General features: G+C 44.9%; 1 protein-coding gene across 3 annotated transcripts in view; it reads left to right on the forward strand.

The window, feature by feature from the left end:
- The window catches only part of LOC137545834 (retinol dehydrogenase 16-like), an 81907-nt gene that overhangs the window by 12428 nt on the left and 48220 nt on the right, over positions 1-21259 (forward strand). For 2 of the 3 annotated variants that reach the window (XM_068267516.1, XM_068267518.1), the window contains exon 1: positions 268-607. In XM_068267516.1, the coding sequence (XP_068123617.1) occupies positions 268-607 (340 nt within the window). Of the gene's footprint in view, positions 1-267; positions 608-21259 lie in introns of those variants that run through there. The other variant, XM_068267517.1, reaches the window with a different exon arrangement.

The raw sequence follows: 21259 nt of genomic DNA on the forward strand, positions 1-21259 counted from the left end.
AGAAACTCTGTTTTCTATTTCATCTACCAGGTAATTGATTAATAAATTAAAGAGTACTGACCCTTGTAGGATCCTGCTGCCAATAGTTAGCCATTCTGAATACAATCCTTTGACCCTTAACACTTTGCCTATTGTCCATCAGCCAGTCCCTTATCCACGTCCTTCCCAAGTTCTTGCATCCTCAGCTTCTGCACCTGGCTGTTGTAGGGATCAGAACTGATGCCTTTGCAAAACCTAGCTAAATTGTTATATATTTAATTTCTCTTAATGTTGCAGGTATTTGGATCATTAATCATGTGGCTCCCTTTGCTGGTGGTATTGGGTTTACTCCTCTTGTACAGATGGTACAGGTTCAGTTTAATCCTGGAGAACGTCACAGATAAATATGTCTTCATCAGTGGATGTGACACGGGATTTGGAAATCTCTTGGCAAAGCAGTTGGACAGACGTGGATTGAGGGTCCTTGCTGCTTGCCAAACCCAAGCAGGAGCTGAAAACCTAAAGAAGGAGACATCCAGTAGACTACAGACCACAGTTCTTGATGTTACTGACTCTCAAAGTGTGAGCTCTGCTGCCAAATGGGTTGATGATATAGTCTCTCATCAAGGTTAGATTTATACACACATAGGGCTTGATTCACTAAGACAATAGCATGCCTTATCAAAGTTAGCATGCCATATCAGAATAGCATAGCGAGCGCTACGAACCAGCAGGGGCTCAGGGAAGGACGAGTGGAGCTCTCGTCATTGTCAATTAGCAGGCATAAGTTTTCTATGCTACTCTGATAAGGCATGTTAACTTTGATAAGGCGTGTTAACATTGAAAATGCGTGTTATTTGTCTTAGTAAACCAAGCCCATATACTGTATCTAACTAAATACTTGCATATAAGTTGTGTGACACATTCTTCATTCCAAAACCAGCTGTTTTGGTCTGCTTGAAAAAACAGTGTTTTTCAAGCAGGGTAACGCTTCAATAGGTGTACCCTGCTTGAAAAACGCTGGTTTTAAGACACTTTTTATACTGATCTGAGGAAGTGGACTGAAGTCTGCGAAATGTGTTATGTATCTAGCGTTTGGTTCCTAATAAAAGTGTTATTAATTTGGGTTACCCAGATCTTTATAGAGGTAAGCCATTTTATATGCTTATTCCACATCCATACACCTACATATTTGGGGTGCCTCCTCCCTCCCAGTGAACACTTTCTGCTAATCACCAATCTATCACTGACAGCTGTCTGTAAGGCTAAGCGTCCACTAGTAGTGCTTTTGCATTGCTTGCTGATCGCTGGCAATTGGCAGCTACATAGGGAAGCACAAAAGCAAAAAAGCCCCGTGCACAAGAGAAAGTTCAATTATAAAACCGTTTCTGCCTGAGAGACTGACAGAACAGACCAAGAGAGGAGCTCTTAAATGCTTTAGGACCGCAGTGTTAACCCCCCTAAAGACCAGGCCATTTTTAGTTAAATAGGCCACTGCAGCTTTAAGGCCAAGCTGCAGGGCCGTAAAACTTAGCACACAAGTGATTCCCCCCCCCCTTTTCTCCCCACCAACAGAGCACTCTGTTGGTGGGGTCTGATCGCTCCCCCAATGTTTGTTTGTTTGTTTTATAAATATTTATTTATATTATTTTTAAATAAAATGTTGCTTTTTTAATTAATTTTACTACCCTCCCTCCCCTGGTCAACCTATCGACTTCCCTGTGTCCCGGGTGGACAGCCATGCAGATCGCAGTGCTGTACTACCCTGATAGACGGCGGTTTCGTCATCTAACAGTCTCCTGAGCAGTGATCGCCGCTCGGTGACTAAAGGCGGAGTGGAGCTTCGCCTTCCAAGCAGGAGATGCGCGCGCAACCTGTGCGCGATCTCCTGCTAGCCCCATAGACATCCATTCACGCCAATCGACGTGGAGTGGTCTTGGGGCTGCCGCACTGCTCACGCCGATTGGCGTGGAGCAGTCGGCAAGTAGTTCAAATACTATTTCTAGAAGACTTTCACTTAGAAAAAAACACTGCTGGCAAAATGATGTCTTTCCTGTTACAGAAATGCTAGCAAGGTTATCACATAGTTAATCACATAGTTACATAGTTGGGTTGAAAAAAGACAAACGCCCATTGTGTTCAACCAGCATCATCATTTCTGCCATAGTGCTCCAATAAAGATACTTCCTTTTTCCTAAGGAATGTGAACAGTCAACTATGACGTCAAAACCAAAAACAAAAATGGATCACGCACAGGGATGCTCGAATGTACCCAAATTCGATTCGAGTACATTCGGGTCCGGGTCAAATTCAGATTCAAATAAACTTGAATTCGATTTGGGTGGATTCGAATCTGGGTCAGGGGAAAATTCGGCCTTGATCACGAATTCGTGATTCAAAACCCGCCGACTTTAAGGGTTAATTGCAAAGCCCCCTAAATGCCAGAATCACCAAATTTGCAGGTTATGTTAAGAAGAAAAGTGGGAGCAAGGGGAAAAAATATTTCAAAAAGACCTTATACTTTTTGAGAAAATTGATTTGAAAAATTCAAAGAAAAAAAACAATACATTTAAATGCCGGTCAATGACAGATCGTGGGAAATATTTCCCAGCAGTTAATGGCAAAGCCCCTTACATCCTAGCAACACCAAATTTGCAGGATATGTTAAAAAGATAGTGGGAAACTATTTAAAAAAAAATTAAAAAAAATTATTTTTGGGGAATGTTCTGAGTGTGGGAAATCTGAAAAAAAATGACGTGGGGTCCCCCCTTCCTGAGCCTCTGTAACCCCTTGTACCCCATCTAGGCTGGGATAGCCAGAATGCGGAGCCCCGGCCGACTGGGTCTTCGCACCCTGAACTATACCAGCCCGCATGGTTCATGGTATGGGGGGTTCCGGGGGAGAGGGGTGGCCAAGCCTTCCCTTCTCCCCCCGAGCCCTTGTCCAATCCATGGACAAGGGGCTCTTCCCCACCTCCGGTGCACCAGGAGGAGGTGGGGTGACGACTCCCTGGGGGGGTTCATGGTGGCATCTGGGAGTCCCCTTTAAAGAGAATCCGTACTCTAAATTTTTTACAGCAAAAAGCATGCCATTCTATTCATCATTATGTTCTCCTGGGCCCCTCTTTGCTGTTTCTGCCACTATCTGCTGCAAACCTGGCTTGTAATTGCCAGTTTTAGACAGTGTTTACAAACAAACTAACCAGCTTGTGATAGGCTCACATAAGCAGAGTGTGTGAGTCATACAGAGCCTGCAGGGGGCATGGAGAGGGTGTGTATAGCTTCTACCAATCACAAGCAGCCCTGCACATTCCACACATTCCAGCCTTAAGGCCCATACACACGTCGGATTTTTCCGAACGACGGGTCGTTTGAACGTCCCGACATTCAGTCGTCCGCACGCCAAATCGGGCGTGTGTACAGACTGTCAGTCGGGTGATAAGACTGGTTTTGAGCGATCCGACGGGTGGATCGCTCAAGACCAGTCTTATCACCCGAACGACAGTCTGTACACACGCCCGATTTGGCGTGCAGACGACTGAATGACGGGACGTTCAAACGACCCGTCGTTCGGAAAAATCCGACGTGTGTATGAGCCTTTAGCCCGACTGTGCCGACAGAAGAAAACAGATTAGATCATATAACAGAGATAACACAGCCACTGTGCAATTAGGAAAAGCTGCAGTAAGCCAGAGCACATTAGGGCTCATACACACATCAGACTATAGTCTTTGGAAAATGAAAGATCACAGACCAATTTTACCACCCTTCATGTAGTATGAGAGCCATACTCTACACAGTCTTTTCTATGGAGCTGAACTCCACATAAAAAAAAAGATGCTGCACACACAGATGCTGTACAGACACAACAGATCAGTATCTGCAAAAGATCTGTTCCTGCCAAAAATCCATTCCTGCAAAATGCAATGATAGTTTATGAGATCTACAGATCATCATACACACATGATTTAACTGACATTCATCTGCAGATCAAGCAATCATCCACAGAACTGAAAATCCATCCTGGTGGATCAGATCTGCAGATGAATGTCAGTTAAATCATGTGTGTATGATGATCTGCAGATCTCATAGACTATGAATGCAATTTGCAGGAACGGATCTTTGGCAGGAACAGATCTTTTGCAGATACTGATCTTTTGCAGATACTGATCTTTTGTGTCTGTACAGCATCTTTGTGTGCAGCATCTTGCAAAGATTTTTTTCTGATGTGGAGTTCAGCTCCATAGAATAGACCAGTGTTTCTTAACATTTTATTGGTATGTACCCCTTTTAAAACCTTGTACTCACCAAGTACCCCCTAGCATAGTAATCATTATCACAAGTACCCCTTGACAAATATATATTTATTCGTAGCACATGAAAATTGGTTCTAAACAATTTCCAAGCATTTACTATTGCTTTTAATTAGCTAAAACACTAATTTGGTGTTGTTTAAATAATATTTATCATTTTCTAAAACTCTAAATTTGTTATTCTTGGTTAAGTATATCAAGCCCGAGTATCCCCTGGAACCATCAGAAGTACCCCCTGGGGTACGCGTACCACACGTTGAGAACCTAGGGAATAGACTGTGTAGAGTATGGCTCTCATACTACATGAAGGGTGGTAAGATTGGTCTGTGATCTTTCATTTTCCAAAGACTATAGTCTGATGTGTGTATGCACCTTTAGAACAGGCAAAGGAACTCATAGGATAGAAGAACTAAGGCTGAAAATTTTGTTACAGAGTCTCTTTAAGAAGGGGACCCCAGATGCCCACCCCCCTCCCAGGAGAAATGAGTATAGGGGTGCAAAGTACCCATTGCCAAAAAGGGTTAAATAAATGAAATAAAAACACAACCACAACAAAAGTATTTTATTATTCTAAATTAACTATAAATACTTACCTGTACCTTTAAAAAAATGTTCCCACGCCCATATCCTCGGAAATGATCCAACGTATATAGCATCCTCCAATCTTGTGATCTTCAATTAAGTTGATTGAAGATCTCCCACGGCAATTCCCTATAGTATACCTTAGAATGCGTCCTGCCGACGCATAGCGCCAGCTCCCGTTGTCCTCCCCGCCTCCTCACCTGTCACCCTCACCTAGCCTGGCACCTCGTGCACCCATGGGTGCACCGGGTGCCAGCCTAGGTGAGGGTGACAGGTGCAGGCAGGTGGGGAGAGATCGCAGGAGACAGCGCTATACGTCCGCACAGCCCGCATTCTAAGGTATAGTAACCGGCTCATCAATGAGCCGGTTCTTTTTGTATTAAATCGAATAAATCGGTTCAGAGCCGATTCATTCGATTCAATACAAAAAGAACTGGCTCATTGATGAGCCAGTTACTATACCTTAGAATGCGGACTGTGCTGACGTATAGCGCCTGCTCCCGCTGTCTCTCCCCACCAGCCTGCATCTGTCACCCCTCCTCACCTAGGCTGGCACCCATGGGTGCACCAGGTGCCAGGCTAGGTGAGGGTGACAGGTGAGGAGGCGGGGAGGACAGCGGGAGCTGGCGCTATGCGTCGGCAGGACGCATTCTAAGGTATAGTATAGGGAATTGCCGTGGGAGATCTTCAATCAACTTAATTGAATTGGAGGCTACTGTATACGTTGGATCAGGATATGGGCATGGGAACATTTTTTTAAAGGTACAGGTAAGTATTTATGGATACAGTAATTTAGAATAATACAATACTTTTCTCGTGGTTGGGTTTTTATTTCATTGAACCTTTTGTGGAAATGGGTAAGGGGTACTTTGTACCCCTATACTCATTTCTCCTGGGAGGGGTGTGGCCATCTGGAGTCCCCTTCCTAAAGGGGACACCCAGATGCCACCATGAACCCCCCCCCAGGGAGTCCTCGCCCCCACCTCCTCCTGGGGCACCGGTGGTGGGGAAGAGCCCCTTGTCCATGGATTGGACAAGGGCTCGGGGGGAGAGGGGAAGGCTTGGCCGCCCCTCTCCCCCGCAGCCCCCCCCCCATACCATAGACCATGCGGGCTGGTATAGCTCAGGGTGCAAAGCCCCAGTCGGCCGGGGCTCCGCATTCTGGCTATCCCAGCCTGCCTGGGACAAGGGGTTACAGAGGCTCAGGAAGGGGGGCCCCACATCATTTTTTTTTCAGATTTCCCACAAAAATCCCCAAAAATATTTTTTTACATTAAAAAAAAAAAGAATATTGTTTCCCACTATCTTTTTAACATATCCTGCAAATTTGGTGTTGCTAGGGTGTAAGGGGCCTTTGCTATTAACTGCTGTGAAATATTTCCCACGATCTGTCATTGAGCGGCATTTAAATGATAGTTTTTTTCTTTGAACTTTTAAAATCAATTTTCTCAAAAAGTATAGGTTCTTTTTGAAATATTTTTTCCCCTTGCTCCCACTTTTCTTCTTAACATAACCTGCAAATTTGGTGATTCTGGCATTTAAGGGGGCTTTGCTATTAACCCTTAAAGGGAAGGTTCAGGGAGTCTGAAAAAAAAAAATCCACTTACCTGGGGCTCCCTCCAGCCCGTGGCAGGCAGGAGGTGCCCTCGCCGCCGCTCCGCAGGCTCCCGGTGGTCTCTGGTGGCCGACCCGACCTGGCCAAGCCGGCTGCCAGGTCGGGCTCTTCTGCGCTCCAACGACGGGCTCTTCTGCATCCCACACGGGCGCGCTGACGTCATCGGACGTCCTCCGGGCTGTACTGCGCAGGCGCAGAACTACTGCGCCTGTGCAGTACAGCCAGGGAGGGCGTCTGATGACGTCAGCGCCTTCCCGTGAGGCGCAGATTGGATCGCAGAAGAGCCCGACCTGGCCGCCGGGCCTGGCCAGGTCGGGTCGGCCACCGGAGACCACCGGGAGCCTGCGGAGCGGCGGCGAGGGCACCTCCTGCCTGCCACGGGCTGGAGGAAACCCCAGGTAAGTGGATTTTGATTTTTTTTGGCTTCACCCTGAACCTTCCCTTTAAAGTCGGCGGGTTTTGGGCGACGGTAGCTGAATCCGAATTCGTGATCACGGGTTTAACACCCGTCGTCACGGCTGAATTCGAGAGTAAAATTTGGATACAATCGAATTCGTTATCGGTATCGATCTTCGAATTCGACTTCTGGATTCATAAAAAAACTACCCGTGTTCACTGGTAAATTTGAATTCGCAATTTCTGAGAGCAACCCTGATCACGCATTCACAGATGCCATTAAAGTGGGATGAAACTCCATATTAACCACATAACGACCGCCCCCAGCCGATGGGCGGCGGCAAAGTCTGGGCCCAAACGACCGCAATACGCCCATCGGCGGGGGCGGCTGCGGGAGTGGCTATGCGGCGATCGCGTCATTCGTGACGCGATCAGCCGCCGGGGACTGGCTCCGCCCCCCGTTCGCCGTAACCCGCCGGCCGTTCGGAAGCGCCGGCGGGTTACTGGCATCCGGATCGCCGCTGCAACAGTGTATAATAGGCTTTGTAATGTATACAAAGCCTATTATACTGGCTGCCTCCTGCCCTGGTGGTCCCAGTGTCCGAGGGACCACCAGGGCAGGCTGCAGCCACCCTAGTCTGCACCCAAGCACACTGATTTCCCCCCCCCCTGCCCCCTGATCGCCCACAGCACCCCTCAGACCCCCCCCTGCCCACCCCCCAGACCACTGTTTGCACCCAGTCACCCTCCTAATCACCCATCAATCACTCCCTGTCACTATCTGTCAACGCTATTTTTTTTTTAAGTCCCTAATCTGCCCCCTACTCCCTCCTGATCACCCCCCCACCCCTCAGATTCTCCCCAGACCCCCCCCAGACCCCCCCCCCCCGTGTACTGTATGCATCTATCCCCCCTGATCACCTGTCAATCACCTGTCAATCACCTGTCAATCACCTGTCAATCACCCGTCAATCACCCCCTGTCACTGCCACCCATCAATCAGCCCCTGATCTGCCCCTTGCGGGCAATCTGATCACCCCCCCACACCAATAGATCGCCCGCAGATCCGACATCAGATCACCTCCCAAATCCATTGTTTACATCTATTCTCTCCTCTAAACACCCACTAATTACCCATCAATCACCCCCTATCACCACCTGTCACTGTTACCCATCAGATTAGACCCTAATCTGCCCCTTGCGGGCACCCAATCACCTGCCCACACGCTCAGATTGCCCTCAGACCCCCCCCTTATCAATTCGCCCGTGCAATATTTACATCTGTTCTCCCCTGTAATAACCCACTGATTACCTGTCAATCACCCATCAATCACCCCCTGTCACTGCCACCCATCAATCACCCCCTGTCACTGCCACCCATCAATCAGCCCCTAACCTGCCCCTTGCGGGCAATCTGATCACCCACCCACACCAATAGATCGCCCGCAGATCCGACATCAGATCACCTCCCAAATCCATTGTTTACATCTATTCTCTCCTCTAAACACCCACTAATTACCCATCAATCACCCCCTATCACCACCTGTCACTGTTACCCATCAGATTAGACCCTAATCTGCCCCTTGCGGGCACCCAATCACCTGCCCACACGCTCAGATTGCCCTCAGACCCCCCCCTTATCAATTCGCCCGTGCAATATTTACATCTGTTCTCCCCTGTAATAACCCACTGATTACCTGTCAATCACCCATCAATCACCCCCTGTCACTGCCACCCATCAATCACCCCCTGTCACTGCCACCCATCAATCAGCCCCTAACCTGCCCCTTGCGGGCAATCTGATCACCCACCCACACCAATAGATCGCCCGCAGATCCGACATCAGATCACCTCCCAAATCCATTGTTTACATCTATTCTCTCCTCTAAACACCCACTAATTACCCATCAATCACCCCCTATCACCACCTGTCACTGTTACCCATCAGATTAGACCCTAATCTGCCCCTTGCGGGCACCCAATCACCCGCCCACACCTCAGAACGCCCTCAGACCCCAGCCCTGATCACCTCGCCAGTGCATTGCTTGCATCTATTTCCCCCCTCTAATCACACCTTGAGACACCCATCAATCACCTCCTGTCACCCCCTAGCACACCTACCCATCAGATCAGGCCCTAATTTGCCCCGTGTGGGCTCCTGATCACTCGGCCAAACCCTCAGATCCCCCTCAGACCCCCTTCCGATCACCTCCCCAGTGCATTGATTGCATCTATTTTCCCCTCTAACCGCCCCCTGAGACACCCATCAATCACCTCCTGTCACCCCCCTAGCACTCCTATCCATCAGATCAGGCCCAATACATCCTGTCATCTAAGAGGCCACCCTGCTTATGACCGATTCCACAAAATTTGCCCCCTCATAGACCACCTGTCATCAAAATTTGCAGATGCTTATACCCCTGAACAGTCATTTTGAGAAATTTGGTTTCCAGACTACTCACAGTTTTGGGCCCGTAAAATGCCAGGGCAGTATAGGAACCCCACAAGTGACCCCATTTTAGAAAGAAGACACCCCAAGGTATTCTGTTAGGTGTATGATGAGTTCATAGAATATTTTATTTTTTGTCAAAAGTTAGCGGAAATTGGATTGTTATTGTTTTTTTCACAAAGTGTCATTTTTCACTAACTTGTGAGAAAAAATAAAATCTTCTATGAACTCACCATACCCCTAACGGAATACCTTGGGGTGTCTTCTTTCTAAAATGGGGTCACTTGTGGGGTTCCTATACTGCCCTGGCATTTTAGGGGCCCTAAACCGTGAGGAGTAGTCTAGAAAACAAATGCCTCAAAATGACCTGTGAATAGGACGTTGGGCCCCTTAGCGCACCTAGGCTGCAAAAAAGTGTCACACATGTGGTATCGCCATACTCAGGAGAAGTAGTATAATGTGTTTTGTGGTGTATTTTTACACATACCCATGCTGGGTGGGAGAAATCTCTCTGTAAATGGACAATTGTGTGTAAAAAAAATCAAAAATGTGTCATTTACAGAGATATTTCTCCCACCCAGCATGGTTATATGTAAAAATACACCACAAAACACATTATACTACTTCTTCTGAGTACGGCGATACCACATGTGTGACACTTTTTTGCAGCCTAACTGTGCTAAGGGGCCCAAAGTCCAATGAGTACCTTTAGGATTTCACAGGTCATTTTGAGACATTTGGGTTCAAGACTACTCCTCACGGTTTAGGGCCCCTAAAATGCCAGGGCAGTATAGGAACCCCACAAGTGACCCCATTTTAGAAAGAAGACACCCCAAGGTATTCTTTTAGGTGTATGATGAGTTCATAGAAGATTTTATTTTTTGTCACAAGTTAGCGGAAATTGATATGTATTGTTTTTTTTTTCACAAAGTGTCATTTTCCGCTAACTTGTGACAAAAAAAAAATCTTCTATGAACTCACCATACTCCTAACAGAATACCTTGGGGTGTCTTCTTTCTAAAATGGGGTCACTTGTGGGGTTCCTATACTGCCCTGGCATTTTAGGGGCCCTAAACCGTGAGGAGTAGTCTAGAATCCAAATGCCTCAAAATGACCTGTGAATAGGACGTTAGGCCCCTTAGCGCACCTAGGTTGCAAAAAAGTGTCACACATGTGGTATCGCCGTACTCAGAAGAAGTAGTATAATGTGTTTTGGGGTGTATTTTTATACATACCCATGCTGGGTGGGAGAAATCTCTCTGTAAATGGACAATTGTGTGTAAAAAAAATCAAATAATTGTCATTTACAGAGATATTTCTCCCACCCAGCATGGGTATGTGTAAAAATACACCCCAAAACACATTATACTACTTCTCCTGAGTACGGCGGTACCACATGTGTGGCACTTTTTTGCACCCTAAGTGCGCTAAGGGGCCCAAAGTCCAATGAGTACCTTTAGGATTTCACAGGTCATTTTGCCACATTTGGTTTCAAGACTACTCCTCACGGTTTAGGGCCCCTAAAATGCCAGGGCAGTATAGGAACCCCACAAATGACTCCATTTTAGAAAGAAGACACCCCAAGGTATTCCGTTAGGAGAATGGCGAGTTCATAGAAGATTTTATTTTTTGTCACAAGTTAGCGGAAAATGACACTTTGTGAAAAAAAACAATTACAATCAATTTCCGCTAACTTGTGACAAAAAAAAAAAATCTTCTATGAACTCACCATACATCTAACGGAATACCTTGGGGTGTCTTCTTTCTAAAATGGGGTAATTTGTGGGGTTCCTATACTGTCCTGGCATTTTAGGGGCCCTAAACCGTGAGGAGTAGTCTTGAAACGAAATTTCTCAAAATGACCTGTGAAATCCTAAAGGTACTCATTGGACTTTGGGCCCCTTAGCGCAGTTAGGGTGCAAAAAAGTGCCACACATGTGGTATCGCCGTACTCAGGAGAAGTAGTATAATGTGTTTTGGGGTGTATTTTTCCACATACCCATGCTGAGTGGGAGAAATATCTCTATAAATAGACAATTGTGTGTAAAAAAAATAAAAAAATTGTCATTTACGGAGATATTTCTCCCACCCAGCATGTGTATGTGTAAAAATACACCCCAAAACACATTATACTACTTTTCCTGAGTACGGCAATACCACATGTGTGGCACTTTTTTGCGGCCTAACTGCGCTAAGGGGCCCAAAGTCCAATGAGCATCTTTAGGCTTTACAGGGGTGCTTACAATTAGGCACCCCCCAAATGCCAGGACAGTAAACACACCCCACAAATGACCCCATTCTGGAAAGTAGACACTTCAAGGTATTCAGAGAGGAGCATAGTGAGTCCGTGGCAGATTTCATTTTTTTTTGTCGCAAGTTAGAAGAAATGGAAACTTTTTTTTTTTTTTTTTTTTGTCACAAACTGTCATTTTCCGCTAACTTGTGACAAAAAATAAAATCTTCTATGAACTCACCATGCCTCTCACTGAATACTTTGGGATGTCTTCTTTCCAAAATGGGGTCATTTGGGGGGTATTTGTACTATCCTGGAATTTTAGCCCCTCATGAAACATGACAGGTGCGCAGAAAAGTCAGAGATGCTTGAAAATGGGAAAATTCACTTTTGGCACCATAGTTTGTAAACGCTATAACTTTTACCCAATCCAATAAATATACACTGAATGTTTTTTTTTTTATCAAAGACATGTAGCAGAATAACTTTCGCGCTCAAATGTATAGGAAATTTTACTTTATTTGAAAAATGTCAGCACAGAAAGTTAAAAAAGTCATTTTTTTGACAAAATTCATGTCTTTTTTGATGAATATAATAAAAAGTAAAACTCGCAGCAGCAATCAAATAGCATCAAAAGAAAGCTGTATTAGTGACAAGAAAAGGAGGTAAAATTCATTTAGGTGGTAGGTTGTATGACCGAGCAATAAACCGTGAAAGCTGCAGTGGTCTGAATGGAGAAAAAGGCTCTGGTCCTTAAGGGGCGAAAAGACTGTGGTCCCGAAGTGGTTAACTGGAAAAAAAATCATCCAATTAGAAACTATTTATTTAGCTTACCTATCTTTTTGTTTTTAGTGTTCACTGCCAGATTTAGGAGAAAAGGAAAAAAAGAAAAGAATATTTCTGCTGGTTTCAATTTTTACTGTTTCTCTGTGATGCCAAAAGTGACATCACTTCTGCACTTTTCTTTTTTTTATTTTTTAACAGTGTTAATTTACTGCTTATTTTACACATTACTGCCCTCCCTCCCCACCAAACACCACCTAGATAACAGGCTTACATTACTGTGTAAACTCTTCAGAGGGAGAGGGGATTCGGTTACCTTCTGGTCATAATATCCTTATTTTTATCTGACATGGGAAGTTTCTATTATTTGCATTTTGAGATAAGATTTCTCACAATTCTGTTGGCACTGCACAGCTCAACAAAGGCACACAGACCAGGTAAAAAAATAGGGGGCATATAATTACCTATTTTAGGAAAAAAGGGGTGTAATGAACAGCGGAGATGCCGCCGCGTGGTCTAGTGACAGGGCGGCTATCTCCGCGTTCAGACCGGCGGTTTCCACGCAGCGACACGCTTCTGGCTTGGCTGGACCTTCTAGTTCACACAGATGGAGAGCTACGCGTGCGCACGCCAGGCGACAGGACATTTATACCAGCAGAAGGGGAATCAGCTGATCAGGCCGATCAGCTGATCCCAGCTGGACTCTGGATTGGCTGAGTGGCTCGGGCGGAGCTGCACAGCACTGCAAGTATATATAGATCTTGCTTGTCAGTTGCTGGTTGTCTGCCATTGCGAATACTTACGTGTGAGCACTCAGACCTCAGTCAGATCCCACAGTGTGTTAGAACCAGGTGGACCTGGGAATTCACACTTAGCCAGATTACGCTATTGTTATATACTGTGTTATACTTTAGACCAGTTCCAGGGTGTTGTGACCAAGGACCTCACATCCAAGCTTAGGATTACTGTGTCATTACTGTGTTATACTTTAGACGAGTTCCAGGGTGTTGTGACCAAGGACCTCACACCCAAGCTTAGGATTACTGTGTCATTACTGTGTTATACTTTAGACCAGTTCCAGGGTGTTGTGACCAAGGACCTCACACCCAAGCTTAGGATTACTGTGTCTTTACTGTGTTATACTTTAGACCAGTTCCAGGGTGTTGTGACCAAGGACCTCACACCCAATCTTAGGATTACTGTGTCATTACTGTGTTATACTTTAGACCAGTTCCAGGGTGTTGTGACCAAGGACCTCACACCCAATCTTAGGATTACTGTGTCATTACTGTGTTATACTCTAGATCATTTCCAGGGTGTTGTGACCAAGGACCTCACACCCAAGCATAGGATACTGTGTTATTCTTTAGACTAGTTCCTGGGTGTCTAGACCAAGGTCCTCACACCCCAGACTAGGATTGTGATTTATATCTGTATGACCATTTGCTCGGGTGTTGCCGACCTGGCCTGCCCGACCCTTCTGGCTGTCACTCATCCCTCGAGTGTTCAGTCTGCCTGTACTACCCGTGACACTATTCCACCAAGTGTCAGTTAGCTGCAAGGACCTCCTGCTCATCAGAGAGTCCTTCCTGCTACACAGCCAGTGGCCTCTTTCCCATTGGAGTCCCCTGGCTGCAGTACAGTCTGATTTCCAGTTTACAAGGGAATCACTGGCTGCCAGATTATCTCTATCTCCTCTCTCAAGGAGATAGTCCCTGCACAGCCCAGGGCCACCTGCCCCTCAGGTGGTTCCTGGCCAAGCTGCCCGTATCTCCCGCCTCACGGGAGATAGCCTACAGTTATACTTAAAACTTATACTTCATTAGGTGTCCAGAGGTTAGCCATACTTGTATTATTGGTGATTCTGCAGATCATCTATAATCAAGTATACATCTGTATTGTTGATGATTCTGCAGATCATCAATAAGCAGATTCTCTGTGTGCTGACACCAATCGTTACAAGGGGTTTACATATATATTTGGGGCACTAACTATTTTAGGCAATTTTTATATTTGGATTTTACGACCCCCTTTTAGCGTAGTAAGAAAAATACATTTGACCACAGGCTAGTGTAGGTACAGGATACTCACAAAACTGGGTCACCCCTAGCTCCTAAGATATTTCCCAGGCTCCACTTGGGTCTCTGGTCTCTCAAACCAGATGATGGCCACACTCTGAAAAAGCAGGACAGTTGAAGTTAAATTGCACTCTTGCTAAACATTTGCTGCAAACATGTATAGGGACCAAGGTCAATAACAAGAAATCACAGGGCCCTCCAGCAACATTTTGGATGCCCCTCTCCCCTAACCCAAGTTACCTGTGTTAGATAATCTTAATATTTGTAGTAGGCAGCCTTTTCTGATATATCTATATCAAATCTAGCCTCTAATCAGTTAAGAACAATGTATGGTGTATGCCTGTTTCCTAGCTTTAGGGTACATTAGACAGAAGCAGGAAATCACTAAAAGTGGTGTTTGGGCGCATATTTATTTACTTATTGTATTTATAAAGTGCCAACATATTACGCAGCGCTGAACATTAATTTAGGTTACAGACAATATTTAGGGTGACATACAGCAATATGACAATACAGGAATACAAGAAAACCAGATCACACAGCACAGTATGAGTACAAGGTAATGCTTAGTCAGTCACTGGATGGAGCATGGAGATTAGGCAAGTTAGGTTCACTCAAGTGCATAGTATGGATGCACAGTAATGGAGGTGCATGATCGGGTGGGACACAAAAGGAGGAGGACCCTGCCCAAAGGCTTACAATCGAGAAGGAGAAGTATAGACACGAAGGTAGGGACCAGAGTTCCATTGTGGGTTTATAGCAATTGTGAGGGGTAGTAGGCCAGAGTGAAAATGTGAGTTTTGAGGACCTTCTTGAAGATGTTGAAGGAGGGGGCTTCCCTAATGGGTGGAGGTAGAGAGTTCCAAAGTGTTGGAGCAGCTCTTGAGAAGTCCTGGAGGCGTGCATGGGACTGTGTGATGCGGGGGGCGGTCAGGCAAAGTTAATTGGAGGAATGGAGTGAGCGGCTAGCTGTGTACCTCTGAGTAAGATCAGAAATGTAGGTTGGACAGGTTTTGTGGACAGATTTGTAGGTCAGACACAATATCTTGAATCTGATTCTGGACTGGATAGAAAGCCAGTGGAGGGATTAACGGAGGGGAGCCACCCTGGTGGAGCGATGGGAGGAGTGGATAATTCTGTCTGCCGCATTCATGATGGACTGCAGTGGGGCTATTCGGGTCATAGGAAGACCAGACAGAAGGGCATTACAGTAGTCGAGGTGGGAAATTATGAGGGCATGGATGAGGAGTTTGGTAGAGGCACAGGTCAGGAAAGGGTGTATCTTACAGATGTTACGAAGGTGGAAGTTGCAGGACTTTGTGAGGTTTTGGATGTGGGGAGTGAAGGAGAGTGCGGAGTCCAGGGTGACACCCAGACAGCGGGCTTGAGAGGTAGGGCGAATGGTAGTGTGGTTAACAGTGACATGCACATCTGGGAGGTTTATGGATGGCCGGGGTGGGAAGATCATAAATTCCATATCTTTCACAAAATGTTGGTAAACTTGGTGTATGCAGACAACGCATGCTTAGTTTACTGGGTTTAGGCAATTTACATAGCAAGTTCCACAAATGGCGTTACACCCTTCAAATGCTACACCACCTGTTATATAAGCACAGTGTTGTAGCAGACAGCATTGTTGCCTTGCAGTGCTGGTTCCCCAGTCTGAATCCCTATCTTTAAAGAGAATCTGTATTGTTAAAATCGCACAAAAATAAACATACCAGTGTGTTAGGAGACATCTCCTATTACCCTCTGTCACAATTTCGCCGCTCCTCTCCGCATTAAAAGTGGTTAAAAACAAAAAGTTTGTTTATAAACAAACAAAATGGCCACCAAAACAGGAAGTAGGTTGATGTACAGTATGTCCACACATAGAAAATACAACCATACACAAGCAGGCTGTATACAGCCTTCCTTTTGAATCTCAAGAGATCATTTGTGTGTTTCTTTCTCCCTGCAGTTCTCATGCACTGAAGTTTCAGGCTGCTCTTTTTTCTCCTGCAAACAGCTTTGCCCTTGTCTGTAATTCTTCAGTATGTGAAAGCCCAGCCAGCTCAGAGGACGATTTATCCAGCTTGTAAAAGATAAGAGAGAAGAGAGAAGCTGCTCTAATCTAAATAATACACAGGCAGTGTGCATAGAGGGGCCTGGAAGGGGGAATTCATAGCAGAACCACAACACTGAAGAACTTGGCAGCCTTCCAGACACAGGCTGACAAGTCTGACAAGGGAAAGATACATTGATTTATTACAGAGACTGTGATAGCAGAAAGTGCTGCAGTGAGCCAGAACACATTAGAATAGCTTTTGGAACTTGTAGGATGATAAAAAACAGGATGCAATTTTTGTTACGGAGTCTCTTTAAGGAGTTTGTATGTTCTCTGTGTCTGTGTGGGTTTAACCGGGGCACTCTGGTTCCCTCCCACATCCCTAAAAATGTACAAATTAGTTAATTGCCATCCCCAAAACTGTCCCTAGATTACACTGGACATACGACTATGGTAGGGATAAGATTGTGTGATCCTCTGAGGGACAACGTGGCATGAATATATACTCTGCAAAGTGCTGTCGAAGATGTCAATTCTATATAAATAATAGAAACAATGTAAGTGTTGCATGTATAAAGTGAATAATGCTATTTATAAAAATTGCTTAAACCCACTAAAACGTAATATGCACCAGTTAACTTCCCTGACCTTTTGTGCATATGCACTTCCTTGCTTAATCCCAGGAATTTCTGTCTTCATTTGTTTATCTTCTGAATGATCTTGTTATCTGTTTTAGCTCATCATTTATGCCCTCTTACCTGTTATATCTCATAAATGATCTCTTCTTATCTGTTGATCCCATGAATTCTCTATTCTTATAGTTGAGGTGATAAATGAGTAAGATTAGATCACATGTGTCAAACTCCAGGCCTGGAGGGCCAGATCCATGCCAGTGTTTAGGATGGACTGAGAAAGAAAAGAATGTGTTCTACCTGATGGACCACACCTTTCCTGATTCAGACCCATCAATTTTTTTGAGCTGTATCAAAAATGTGTGAGGATCTCGGCCCTCGTAGGAGCGGTTTGACATACCTGGATTAGAACATTCATGATTTGTAGACTTTTAAAAATGTAAATGGCCCAAACAAACCCCGCAGAAAATACATAGGGGTTGATTAACAAGATGCTGATAAAATTGACTTGTACTTTTTGACTTGTACTTTTTGCTAAGAATGATTTTATTCTAACTGCATTTTAATGGGAATAATAAGAAAAAAAAAGTATTTCTCAGTTTTCAGCCATTAAAAACCCACACATTTTATTTATCCATTTGTCTCGGTTATTACAACATTTAAAATATTTCCCTAGTACAATGTATGGCGCCGTTTTTTTTATTTAGAAATAAGGGTGATTTTGCATCCATCACTATTTACAAGCCCATAAATTAAAAATAATAGTAATATACCCTCTTGACATACATATACAAAAAAGTTCAGTCCCTAAGGTAACTATTTATGGTTGTTTTTTTACCGCAAAATTTTTATTTGGGTATTTATGGGAGAGTGCTGGATGTAAGGAATTAATTTTAAAATATGTTTAGGTCTTTTTATTAAAATAAATGTATAGTATATAGGTGTAGTTTTACTATTTGACCACAAGATGTCCTCACACATTTTCTTCCTACTGCCTACTAATAGTACGCAAACAGGAAGTAATGCGTGAACGCGTTACTTCGGTAGTTACAATGATTGCAAGCATCTCATTTATTGCCGACGATCTGCGTTCCATTCCTTCATCTCCCCTCTAAAGATCTGCGCAAGAGCGAGTGGGACTGCATGACGGCAAGGGATGAGTATCTATGCCCCTGCGAGATGTAGAGGGATTTTGCAGGGATGTATATTCTCGTCCTGGGGAGGGGACGTGGTTAATCATTATGAGAGTGTCCGAATGTAGCGTGAGAAGGACGCATGACACAGAGGCTCCATCACAATCCTGAAAAAGAACTCTTTGCAAGGCAAAATTACTACTTTAAACCCGCTCTGTCAGCTTCCTCAAACTGTGGGGCACACGGAGGTGTAGTATGACCACCAAAAAAGGCGGAAACGACAAGTAATCCAGCTCTGGAAGCATAGCGGACCTTGCTGCTGAAGATGTATTGGCCACTAACATGGCTGTAATCCTGGTCTGGAGGCCATTACAGCCTCAAGAGTGGTGCTCACAGCAAAAATGGATAAGATAGAAGCTGAATTCCAGCTAAGGAGACAAGATATGGACAAAATAAGATCACGTACGGCAGAGGTAGAACAGACGATGTTGGAGATAGAGGACTGTACCAATGCTTATGCATCAGATCGCCTCATTTTAAAGCAACAAATGAAGCAGCTTATGGATTGATCTGTTCAGATTTCCTGCAACTTTTCTTTTCTCTCCTGAATTGTTCATAATCTGGGGTTCACCCACTAAAATTTGATGCTAAAGCAATACTTTATACTAGTGGTGCTCAGCAGAGCTCGAATATTCGAGTAGCTCGAATATTCGAGCTCTTTTTCAGCTATCCGAGCTCGGTATTCGAGCTCCGAATAGCTGTAGCTATTCGAATGGGCTATCCGAGTACACTCGAATAGCCCATTCACTATTCGAGCTATTCGAGCAAACGGCGCTATTCGAGCTCGGTACCGAGCTCGAATAGCGTCATAGCCCAGATTGATGTCCTTAGAGCCAATCAGAGGGCTCCCAGGCCCTCTGACGGCAGCCAATCACAGAGGGGGACCCTGGCCAGCCCCTACCCTATAAATAGCGGCCGCCATGTTCCGTTTCTCCATGCTTGCCTGAGACTTGTACAGAGAGAGAGTTGCTCCTTTGTGCTTTGGCTTAGCAAGTGCTCTATTGTGATCATTTACCTAGCGTTTTTGCTCACCTACACCTGCCATATACACCTATATTGTTGTTAGTTAGATAGACATTGTATTTTAGTTAGTAGCTTGTGTGTTACATTAGAGACAGGCAGCTGCTGCAAGCTTACAGGTTTAGGCCTCAGGGGGGCCTTGCCTCTGTGGGCAGCTGTCCTCTGTTTATTTCTCTCATCTATACCAGTATTTCTGCTGTCCTTTACTAATAGTATTGTAGTTATACTGTACTAGGAGTAGGACACTCACTGACTGTCACTGTTTATAGGCTACTAGCTAGCTCCTGCGTGTGTGCACTCACTCACTGTGTGTACATACTACACACACTCTATTTCCTTCTGATTACTGATAGATTATTGTTAGTTAGTTGTACTTACTGTTACTACTTACTCTTACTGTACTAGGAGTCTAGGACACTCAGTCAGACAGTCACTGTGTTCATAGGCTACTAGCTCCTGCGTGCGGTCACTCACTGTCTGAGTGTACACACACCACCCACACTCCATTTCCTTCTGATCGCTGATTGATTATTGTAATTAGTTAGTTCTACTTACTGTTACTACTTACTCTTACTGTACTAGGAGTCTAGGACACTCAGTCACTGTGTGTTCATAGGCTACTAGCTCCTGCGTGCGGTCACTCACTGTCTGAGTGTACACACACCACCCACACTCCATTTCCTTCTGATCGCTGATTGATTATTGTAATTAGTTAGTTCTACTTACTGTTACTACTTACTCTTACTGTACTAGGAGTCTAGGACACTCAGTCACTGTGTTCATAGGCTACTAGCTCCTGCGTGCGGTCACTCACTGTCTGAGTGTACACACACCACCCACACTCCATTTCCTTCTGATCGCTGATTGATTATTGTAATTAGTTAGTTCTACTTACTGTTACTACTTACTCTTACTGTACTAGGAGTCTAGGACACTCAGTCACTGTGTGTTCATAGGCTACTAGCTCCTGCGTGCGGTCACTCACTGTCTGAGTGTACACACACCACCCACACTCCATTTCCTTCTGATCGCTGATTGATTATTGTAATTAGTTAGTTCTACTTACTGTTACTACTTACTCTTACTGTACTAGGAGTCTAGGACACTCAGTCACTGTGTTCATAGGCTACTAGCTCCTGCGTGCGGGCACTCACTGTCTGAGTGTACACACACCACCCACACTCCATTTCCTTCTGATTGCTGATTGATTATTGTAATTAGTTAGTTCTACTTACTGTTACTACTTACTCTTACTGTACTAGGAGTCTAGGACACTCAGTCACTGTGTGTTCATAGGCTACTAGCTCCTGCGTGCGGTCACTCACTGTCTGAGTGTACACACACCACCCACACTCCATTTCCTTCTGATCGCTGATTGATTATTGTAATTAGTTAGTTCTACTTACTGTTACTACTTACTCTTACTGTACTAGGAGTCTAGGACACTCAGTCACTGTGTTCATAGGCTACTAGCTCCTGCGTGCGGGCACTCACTGTCTGAGTGTACACACACCACCCACACTCCATTTCCTTCTGATCGCTGATTGATTATTGTAATTAGTTAGTTCTACTTACTGTTACTACTTACTCTTACTGTACTAGGAGTCTAGGACACTCAGTCACTGTGTGTTCATAGGCTACTAGCTCCTGCGTGCGGTCACTCACTGTCTGAGTGTACACACACCACCCACACTCCATTTCCTTCTGATCGCTGATTGATTATTGTAATTAGTTAGTTCTACTTACTGTTACTACTTACTCTTACTGTACTAGGAGTCTAGGACACTCAGTCACTGTGTGTTCATAGGCTACTAGCTCCTGCATGCGGTCACTCACTGTCTGAGTGTACACACACCACCCACACTCCATTTCCTTCTGATCGCTGATTGATTATTGTAATTAGTTAGTTCTACTTACTGTTACTACTTACTCTTACTGTA

This window comes from Hyperolius riggenbachi, chromosome 2 (genome assembly GCF_040937935.1).
Source record: "Hyperolius riggenbachi isolate aHypRig1 chromosome 2, aHypRig1.pri, whole genome shotgun sequence".
Classification (NCBI taxonomy): Eukaryota; Metazoa; Chordata; class Amphibia; order Anura; family Hyperoliidae; genus Hyperolius; species Hyperolius riggenbachi.